The sequence below is a fragment of the Nicotiana tabacum genome, chromosome 8 (genome assembly GCF_000715075.1).
Source record: "Nicotiana tabacum cultivar K326 chromosome 8, ASM71507v2, whole genome shotgun sequence".
NCBI classification, from domain to species: Eukaryota; Viridiplantae; Streptophyta; class Magnoliopsida; order Solanales; family Solanaceae; genus Nicotiana; species Nicotiana tabacum.
In genome coordinates, this window is record NC_134087.1 from 183,267,452 (window position 1) to 183,278,503 (window position 11,052).

General features: G+C 35.6%; 2 protein-coding genes across 2 annotated transcripts; both read left to right on the plus strand.

Moving 5' to 3' along the window:
* The first annotated feature begins 1,121 nt into the window (after nt 1-1,121).
* Nucleotides 1,122-1,781, plus strand: LOC142163438 (putative F-box protein At1g53550). Its single transcript, XM_075220724.1, has one exon. The coding sequence runs from the start codon at nt 1,122-1,124 to the stop codon at nt 1,779-1,781; it is 660 nt and encodes a 219-aa protein (XP_075076825.1).
* Nucleotides 1,782-3,639: 1,858 nt separating this feature from the next.
* LOC107775255 (putative sugar phosphate/phosphate translocator At1g06470) lies at nt 3,640-10,157 on the plus strand. The gene is made up of 11 exons (XM_016594972.2): nt 3,640-4,199; nt 4,554-4,723; nt 5,511-5,596; nt 5,951-6,000; nt 6,264-6,331; nt 7,646-7,746; nt 7,874-7,886; nt 8,017-8,201; nt 8,402-8,488; nt 8,713-8,807; nt 9,725-10,157. Exons 1-11 carry the CDS (start codon nt 3,640-3,642, stop codon nt 9,846-9,848), a joined length of 1,539 nt encoding a protein of 512 aa, XP_016450458.2. The 3' UTR covers nt 9,849-10,157.
* The last annotated feature ends 895 nt before the right edge of the window (nt 10,158-11,052 follow it).

Here is an 11,052-nt window from a genome sequence, read left to right on the forward strand (position 1 = left end):
AGAATGAGGGGTAGAACTAAGTGGAGGCAAAGAAGCACCTCGAATAGATGATGATCCTAAACTGCGTAGTCTTCCCCCTCTTCTGCTTCTAACAGGAGCAATGGGATGTTCATTAACAATAGAAACTCTTCGGGGATTAGGGTTCGAAGAAGACATAGTTGTACGAGGAAGAAGACAAGAACGAATATTCAAAGATGAAAAACTTTTATGGAAAAGAAAAGACAAAGGTTATATTTATACTCAAAAGCAATCGTCAAACAAAAAAGGTAATGATGGGAGCGTCATAATGAGAACTGTCACTTCGTGATTGATGCAAGTCTGAAAAAGCCTCAAAAGGCGCTGAAGGGTTGCAGAACCAATCAAAATCCACCACGTGTAACGAGCATTAAATGGAAGTGACATGCGAAGCGTCAGTTTTGGAGAAGTTATAATGATACGAAGAATGGCGGCAAAAATTCCATCTTTAATCAGATCCACTTCCCAAATATTCAATTGATGAATAAATGGCAATTGGGGGACTATCTGTATTGGGAAAAACCAAGTTAACATTTGGAATTAATTAAGTGCTGACACGTCAAGACACATGGATCAATAAAAGAATGACAGCTGGTAAAGAATAGTCGAAGAGGCACGAACCTTAACAGGCGCGGGTAAAGATTCAAGAAAACAAGAAGGAACGGTTATTCGAACATCTTGATAATTTGAAGAGACATCGGAGAAGTGAACCTGGATAGCAAAAAGTACAGAGACATATTATTCGTGATTAATGAGCATCAATGATGGAAAACGTTATAGAATCTTCACGAAATAGTTACGATTGTCAATTATAACGTTACATTAATGTCATTAAATGCTCATAATGGCTCTGTTATGAGAGGAAAGAAATGTATTACTTAGAAATAGCTATAAAAGTAGAGAAATAACATTTGTAAGGACACAGAATATTATCGGAAACACTGATTTACTTTGCTTTCTTTTACTTGTTCAGTTATTGTCTAAGTCAATTCTTCTTATTTATTTCATATTTGAATATCAATAACCCGAGTTCTTCTAAAAAGTAAGCTTTGACCAAAATTCTTAATTTCTGGTTAAACAAACCTAAGGGGAAACCTTACGGTTCTATGATTTGTTGCTCCATTGGTTTTGATCCCATCACCAAGAAACCTAAAGTATTCAAGGCACACGTTAGGAATTATGAAGCGAGATACTGGATTTTCACCATAGGAGTGGACAAATCGTGGAGAGAGATTTTTGATTGCGCTAAATCTATTCCTGGAAGCAATTTTGTTTGTATTGGCGGAGTCTTTTATTTTGTAAATCGACTAATTGGAATGCCGTATAATATAGTTGCATTCAGTGCTGGAAATGAAAAGTTCATGAGAAGGATCACATTGCCTGATCAGGCATTGACATCAATACTTCCACAAAAAATAACAGAAATAAAGGGACAAATTGCAGTTCTAGATCAAAAATTTTTTGAAGGCGATGTCAAGGTCAGTTTGTATGTTCTCAAGGGTATTGATGAAACTGAGAGATGGGTGAAGCACATAATTAAGCTACCATCAAATTTAAGAGGGACAAGTATATGGCCTTTATTTAAGACCAATTCTAAGGGAGAGATTGTATTAATTACACGCAGTACTAGTACTCCTAGTACGATTTTGGACATATTCTTATATGACATTGCAAAGAAAAAATGGAGAGAAGTCGCGATAAATCGAAGTTATGACCAAGAACTCCTTGGGATGAATCGGATTGCTGTTTTGCTAAACTTTGTGTAGAGTATTTGGTCCTTGAGATAAATTAGCCGATAATTTTTTCTTGAGAGAATCTTGTCTTGATTAACATATAGGCTCCGCAGATGCTTTAGTATATATGACTTTTATTTCTCCGTTTTATAAAATGCTTGTTACTCTTTCAAGGAAAGTATTTATCACAAAAATGTAGCCTTCTTTAATTTTAGCATTACGAAATATCTTGTCTTGAACTTATAGACTGCACAAAAAAGAAGATGCATTAGTATACACTTTTATGTCTTTTACTCATCCGTCGAAATTATTTATCTCACATATATATATGTAGACTTCAAGGTTAATTATTCCATTTGTTCACTTTCTATAGTGATAAGAAAGAAAGAAAGAAGGAGAGAGAAAATGTACCATGAGATCTGTGGTGTTAAACATAAATATTATAGTATTTCTATTGCTACAAAAGCATATCAATTAAAAATTTAAAACAAACGAATTTTCAAATATAAGAAGGTGTCATATTTTCTTTGGAACTAACTAGAAAAGAAAACTACCATATAAAATAGAACATGTAAATAATACATTAGCTAAGTCAATCAAAGTTGTACTCTCTTCGTTTCAATTTAGATGATGTAGTTTGACTTGGCACAGAGTTTATGGAAAAAAAAAAGACTTTTGAAACTTGTGGTCTTAAAAACTTAAGAGGCAAAAGCTTTGTGGGGCCATGGTATTTGTGTGATTATAAAAACTTCTCATTAAGTATAAAATGAAGAGTTTAAAGTTGAATTATTTCCAAATTTAGAAATGTGTCATTTCTTTTGGAACCGACTAAAAAGGAGAGTACCTCATCTAATTTGAAATAGAGGGAGCAGTAGTTTATATTAATATGGATGCTTGAGAGAAGTATTTTGTTTTCTATTTGAGAAAAGAGATCAATTTTACAACGAACTAATAATTAAAGAAATAAGAATACCAAAACTTTTAGAATAAAAGATTAATTTTTCTTTGGCACTATTGTAGTCGCTGCATGAGTTCTATACTAAAGAATGTCCATGTGATGTTCCAATTCATGCAATTGCACACTGGCATTTCAAAATTCTCTAGGTGAAAAATGTCGTTTCACTCAAAAATAACATTGTTAAACATTTTATTTGAAATTTTGATGGTTAGAAACAATCGTTTAGTTGTAAAAATTATACTATAATTTTGGATGCCACATTTTGTAAATACAAGACAGAAGTACCAGTGGTAGCAAATGTCGTTTAGATGCCTTTTGAAATTTCAGACACAAATCTTAAGTATTACTTTCTCCGTTTCAATTTATTAGGCCTTTAGATAATATTTGATTGAAGTCGGAAATAAATGTTAAAGTTGGGAATATAAAAAAATACTTGGAAGTCTCTTTCTTTTAGTTTTAGGCGTGTAGCTCATACATGTTAAAAAAAAAAAAAAAAAAAAAATCATTAAGAGAAATTAAAATACAAGACCCACATATATATATATATATCTCTTCCACCTAACGGAAATTAACGGATCAAATCGCAAGCTTTATTTTCTGATTATGATCTTCTTTGCATCTCTTCGCCTTTAATCTTCATTAACGTTTTGTTTAATTGCATTCTTTAACATGCATGACGTTTGATCTCTTTTTTTTTTTTTTTGGATCGATAAGACTTACATTCTGCAAATCTTGTGCATAAAATGGGAATTCTTCGTTTAGATTCAATGTGAAATTCCATCATCATGTTGTGAATTTACTGTTGCAAATTCCATTTTATACAATTTTTAACAATTTCAAGAATTTAAATTCCTCATTTATACTATTAAAAGATTTTAAACGTTAATGTGATATTTCAAGAATATATAGCCTTGCCTTTATGACTGAATTAACATGATAATGCCAAATAGATCTTTTCTCATATTAGGCCAAAAGAAATTTTCAGAGAGTGATTTGAGTAAAGAGAATATTGAGGAGAGTAGTAGAAGTGACAACTTATGGAGTAAAGATTCAGCTTCAAGTTGTCATAGGGACCCTTCTTTTTCAGGTTGGTTTGATGAGAATGGCACTCTTCATTCAGCTCAATTAGTCAATAGACATAATGTTGGTGTAGAGGACTTTGATTTTGTATCTATAGGCACTGAGACAAACCAAAGTAGTAGTAATTTTAAGCATAGAATGAGGGGTGGTGGTGATTTTGGTAGTAACTCTGTAGGGAGTGGAGAAGATAGGTATGTTCCATTTGATGTAGAGAATGGTTCCTCGAGTCATCGAGGATCTGTCGATGTTGGTGATGGTAATGATGGCGATGATGATGACGATCACTCAGTGTTCTCGGATTACCATGATACGCCGCAGTCAATTTCAAACAATGCTGCCATTTCAGAAGTTGATATGTTGAAGACATTTTTCTTCATACTTGTGTGGTATAGTGTCAGTTTGTTCTTGACATTGTAAGTATTGAATTTCATTGTATTCTTGTCTTTTTCTCATTGAGGTGTATTCAAATGTCAAATATTTTAGTCATGTTTATACATTTACTTTAGGTCCTATGCACTCTAGTAGTCTCTTAGCCCTATTAGAAATTCTTATGCTAGTAGGAAATATAGAGAACTTCTAGTACTTATAATTTTTATTTTTATTTTGTAAAATGTGGCCGGAGATGAATTTAAATAGGGAACATGATCAGTGAGGATTCATATAGCCGACGCCAACTTGTTTGGGATTGAAGCGTAGCTGTAGTTGAATTTGTATATTCAAGCTTCAAGGATGTTTTTGTTCGTCTCATATATTGACTTGTGGGATAGGTACAATAAAACTCTTCTCGGTGATCATCTAGGGAAGTTCCCTGCTCCTTTACTGATGAACACTGTCCACTTTGCGATGCAAGCCGTCTTGTCCAAGGCCATTACTGGCTTCTGGTCCCATAGATTTCAACCTACAGTAATGATGTCCTGGAGAGACTATTCTTTGAGAGGTAACTTTATGACTATAATTCTGTTTCTTTCAAGTATATTACAGCATGATTTGTTGAAGAAGAGTATCACACGGGTTATCATAGATTAGTATAGATTTTTTAACGATATTTTTTCTGTGTACTACGATGCGATTATAAATGTCTTATATTGTATTCGATGACTTTTCTGACATTGAAAAGACACGGAGAGAGAAAGAGGAAGACAGGGTAGAGTTGGAAGTTACGAGTATCTGAAACGTTTATGATATCGTAGAGTAGGAGATATGGGTATAATTTGTTTATATACTTTGCCAGTTGGGTTATTTACAAAATGTAACAAAGACGAGACTACGAATTACTAATGGGCTTGAATGATATCCGCAGTTCTCAGTGTCTAATTTTTGCATCTCACGAGTTCACAGCTTCAGTTAGCTAAAAACTAATCTCGGCTTGGCACAGCGTGTGACTTAGCTAAGCCATATGCTACACTTGTAAGGTTATAACTGATATATCGACAATGGCTTCTATTGAACTGATGTTTGTACACAAAATGAGGCAGTTCCTGCTATGTACTAGAATCTCACTATTCGTTCAAATTTGCACATCTACTTAAAGTTATTTTAGTTCTTCATAAGTTTAAGACGTAATCTCTTATTAACCTTTATTTGGAATTTTTTTAATCAATCTTTACCTTGGAATCTATTGCCATGATCTCTTAATGTCAACTATAAAGTTCCACTTTTGACCTGCTAATTCTCTTGGTCACTTTCTCTAACAACTAATACTAGATGGATTTTGCCTTTCGCAGTCGTACCGACAGCTCTCACAACGGCAATGGATGTCAACCTCAGCAATGCATCCCTTGTTTTCATCTCTGTTACATTTGCCACCATGGTGTGTAACTCTTTCTCCTTAATTTGTTTTTATCAGACTTTTTCCGTCAATACCGATAGACTGCAAATTTCTTCAAAAAATTGAGCTCTCAGAAAGCATGGTAGTGAAACTCACAACCATAACTTTCACTGAGATCTCTAGAAATTTGCATGTATGTACCTTGAAATTTTAATAATCCACTACTGACAGTCGCGAATCTCTGCCACTAAAGTAATTGCGATTGTCAAAGACTTCAAGGGCCAGCGAAATAACCGTCTACTATCGATTAGAATAATGCATTTCTTACTTTTGTTTTCTCCTACCCTTACCTGAATAAAAATTCTGGACTCCTAAAGCCAATTTATCTTATTACAGTGTAAATCTGCATCTCCCATCTTTCTCCTGTTCTTCGCCTTTGCTTTCAGGTACTACTTTATTCAGTGATCTCTGTTGTTTTATAGTGCTTCTTTGGGGGGTGGTTGGGGAGAGAAGAATCTGTATTTCTGGTTAATCTTTTACGCTGTGTGATAGATCTATATCCAACCATATTATTCGTCAACATAATAGTCTGAAAGTATCTTTGCAACAATTATCTTTGATGAATATGATACATTTGACTGGGGCTCTTATCTAACCTGCATATATTTTGTCTGATGCCCTTGCTTTTAACGTCAACTATTTTTGGAAGGTTGGAGTCTCCAAGTTTAAAGCTGCTGGGGGTCATCTTGATCATTTCTGTTGGGATACTATTTACAGGTACATTGACACTTACTTGCATGTAGTTGTCTGCATATGTTTTTGTAGTATTTATTCCGTTACCTGCATATAAAATTAATGATCTTCATTCTTTATCTGTCATTCTTAAATGAAAAATCAATAGCCTTCACTTGTGCACTGCTAAAAAGATTTACTTTTTTAGTACAGTATTTCTTGTAGGCCACTAAAATTCTTGTTTAGATACAATAAGGATGGATTGAAGATGCTGTGGCTCTCCTGTGAACTGTTAGTTGTTTCAAAGACACTCTCTCGATTTGAGCCCATACCGATCACATTTTTGTTGTTGTGTTGAAAAAGGGCAGCCCGGTGTACTAAGCTGCCGCTATGCGCGAGGTCCGCTGGACCACAAGAGTTTATTGTACGCAGTTTTACGCTGCATTTCTGCAAGAGGTTGTTTCTACGGCTCAAACTCATGACCTCCTGGTCACATGACAGCAACTTTACCAGCTACGCCAAGGCTCCCCTTCCGGTGTAAACTATTGCTTTATTTTAAAAAGAGTATCCTAGGGCTCTGGAGACTCAAGAAAACTGTTGGTCATTCTTATTTCTGTTTGTCCAGTCTCATTTTTTTCATGGTACATTCTCATTTCATTTAGAAGGTTAGATGAAAGTATGTCGACACAGCCGACATGAGAAAGTTAAGATGGATACTTAATTTACGAAGAAAGGACTAAGAAATATAATTAAAGGAACTAAAGCTGATGAGGGAAGTGATGAGAGTACCGCCTACAGAAGATTGTCAAGGAAGGATGGGCAGCTCGGTGCACGAAGCATCCCGAGTTTACGCAGGACTGAGGAAGGGTCGCACCCCAAGGGGGTGTGATGTAGGCAGCCTACCCTGATGCAAGCATCAGGGGCTAATTCCACAGCTCGAACCCGTGACCTGTAGGTCACACGGAGACAGTCAAGGAAGGAATGGATTAAACAATTTTCAATCTTTCCAAAATGCCTCAAAGGTGCAGCCTATTGGAAGGGGCAATACTATAGTCAAAAGTAGACAGAACAATGACAACTGAGATCGAGCAAGGTTATTGTAAGAGATGTAGCAACTTAAGGTTTTAACCATGAGTATTGCTGTAGATATATTTACATCTAGAAAAAGGAATAGTTGTAGCTGAACTCAACTGATTGCATAAGGTATTGTTCTTTTGACAACATTATCAATTTTTACCAACGTAGGTAATTTTCTTACACGAGTGTTTCACTAACTCTATCACCGTGTGGATAATGTGGTGTCTGTTAAATTGGATCTGTTTGATAGACAAGTCTGACCTTTATTGTCTGACAATGCAGTTGCAAAGGAGACAGAATTTCAGTTTTGGGGATTCGTCTTTGTTATGCTTGCTGCAGTTATGTCTGGGTTTCGCTGGACTATGACTCAGATTCTTCTGCAGGTAGTATTATCAGTGATTTCTCTTTCATTGTTTCCTCAATTGTATGTCTGCTTACTTTGTCTAATTTGTGTTTGTTCTCCAATCTCCCATATCCAACTGGTCGTGCTGGCATAAAACTGGCATAAAGAAAGAAGTCTATGGTAAGAACAATCAATAACTTCTACCAATCTTCAACATTCTTAATAAATTGATAGTTGTCGATTCAGTATTTGCTTCATATATAGATTGTGAATAATTTGTGCATGACATGCATGCTTTGATTATTTCCAGGTTTAAAAAATCCACTCACGCTAATGAGCTATGTTACGCCAGTAATGGCTCTTTCAACTGCTGTGCTGTCCCTTATTTTTGATCCGTGGTATGAATTCGGAAGCACCAAATACTTTGACAGCTCATGGCATATAGCTAGAAGTTGTTTGCTGATGCTCTTTGGTGGAACTTTGGCTTTCTTTATGGTATGTATTTGTCTAGGGTGACCGGTGTCATTTTAATTTATTGCGGATTTCCTGTTTCATTTTTCCTCTTTTTTTCTGGAGAAAATGATGCCTTCTAATAGGCTAGACGATTTAGAAGCGATTATCAGTTCTTAAAGAACTTGGATGTACACAGCGAGGACTATTTTTCCTGCTTACCTGGCAATATTTGTTAACTGCAGGTGTTGACAGAATATATTCTTGTTTCTATCACAAGTGCAGTAACAGTAACAATAGCAGGAGTTGTAAAGGAGGCGGTCACTATCTTGGTATGAACTATAAACTAAGTTATTTTCAAGAATATAAAATTAATGTAACTGACCGACCTTTGAAAAAAGAGACTACAAGTAATGTACTGATGATGGAACTTACTTGTATTTTATATACCTTTTTCAAGCAGATAGCACTCTTCGAATACATTAGACTGAAATACAATGTGGGTTGCTTCAATCATAAGTAGTTTTTAAGATTATTATGTCTGCTGCCTGTTCAGGTTGCTGTATTTTACTTCCATGATGAGTTTACCTGGATGAAAGGACTCGGTCTCATGACGATAATGTTTGGTGTCAGTTTGTTTAACTGGTACAAGTAAGTGACTGAATCCTTCATATTTTAGCAAGAGGTATTTCGTGATTTCTGGCTTTGCGCTGACGTTAAAGTTAGATTAGTATTTAGTCCTTTCTAATTAGACTACCAAAATTAAGGAGAAGGTGGGTGTGGCCCCCATGGAGGACAAGATGCCGGAAGCAAGACTCAGATGGTTCGGGCACATTCAGAGGAGGAACACTGATGCACCGGTGAGAAGGTGTGAACGACTGGCGGTGGTGGGTACGAGGAGAGGTAGAGGGAGACCTAAGAAGTATTGGGGAGAGGTAATCAGGCAGAATATAGCGCGACTTAGGGTTACTGAGGACATGGCCCTAAACAGGGAATTGTGGAGATCGAGCATTAAGGTTGTAGGTTAGGGGAAATTGTGATGTCTTTTTTACAGCGCACTAGAGTGAGACTAGCCAGTTAGGAATTAGTCTTAGGATGCTATTGATCAACTACTGATGATGGGCTTTATCTTCCGTGTATTAATACCTTACATCTTTCTCGTATTTCTTATATCTCTTATATTGCTGTTACTTTGTTTTTTATGGTATTTATGTTATGTTATGAATTTTATGGTATTTTATGTTGTTTTATTATGAGTCTATGGATAGTACTAATATAGTGTCTCTTGTTGCCTCTTTGAGCCGAGGGTCTCCTGGAAACAGCCTCTCTGCCCCTCGGGGTAGAGGTAAGTTCTGCGTACATATTACCCTCCCCAGCCCCCACTTGTGGGATTACACTGGGTTGTTGTTGTTGTTGTTGTTGTAATTAGACTACCAAACACAGCATACATATCTGTACTTTGGTAGCCAGAGAATTTTTTTTTGCTTTCTGCTATACCGTGGAACTTTTGAATTGTTGAGATGGTGGTACGCCATGTAATGAAGTCGTTTTACACTTTCGCTCCTCAGGTACGACAAATTACAAAGAGGTAGCACAGGTGAAGACGAAATGCCTGGATCACCCTTAGGAAATGGAGCTGCTAAGTATGTTATACTTGAAGAAATGGAAGATCAAGATCATGGTCGTCCTTGAAATTTCTATACAATATTATCTGCAATTTACGAGCGTAGCAAGCTTCTAATTACAATGCTCTGATGAAGTCTTGAAATAACTAAATTGGGCAATTAGAGGTTATCACCACTATCTTCCTCAAAGAGGAACAATGGCCATATTTGCAAATGGGACTAAACTCTAAAGTGTAAGCATCCGCGGATGCGTCTTTCTTGGACTTAAAACTCATTAAATGGGCTTCTAATTAGATGAACTGAAAGTCCCCATGACCATCTTGAATTGTTTCTTTGTTTAGTTATCGTAATGTAATGGGATTTTCCTGAAGGTTTCTTGTCATGCTTTCGGTCATTTAGCATGTAAAATTTGAACTTGCAGTATCAGATTGCTTTGCTTTTATTTCCATCAATTTCATATCAATGGATATGACACAGCTTCAGCTTACCGAGTACATGACCATTGATAGGAGGGTGTGGAGGTCGAGGATTAGGGTAGAAGGTTAGTAGTTAGTCGAGCGTTTTCCAATTTCAATCCCATATCTGTAGTATTAGTTAGAACTATATCTTTTTATTCTTAGATTGCTATTACTACTTACTGTTTGGTTGCTATCTTTCGCTTCGGTTTTCTTAATATCTTTGATTTTGTTACTATTTGTTGTCACTGCTTCTTTTCATTTATTTTTTAACCGAGGGTCTATCAGAAACAACATCTTTGCCTTTTTAGGTAGGAATAAGGTCTGCATATACATTACCCTCCTCATACCCCACTTATGGAAATTCACTAGGTTTGTTGTTATAATTTCATGTCAATTGTTATTCTAGCATGCGAATGACTGATCTTTTCAAATGTCTTTTGTTTCAAGGGAAGAGAAAAATGATCAAAATGTGGTCCTTAATGTATTAGGGCAGTTTATTTTGATCCTTCATATCCTTACGTCCAGAGGGGAAAATATTTTACGGAGATATATACGACCATATTGATTGCTGTACTCTATCAATGCAATTAAATTGCAAATAGTAGGTTAGTATTCTATTCTAAAGACCTTATTAGGCTTGTTATGAAAAAGTACATGTTATGGGTCAATTTATTTTGATGATACAAAAGATTTATAATTTGTCAGCATTGAACTTAAATTCGGAAAGGTTTTAAGTTATATCCACTAAAAATACGAAGAATTATTACATTGTTATGGTAATTTAATATGTTACAGCAATTTATGTACCATTTA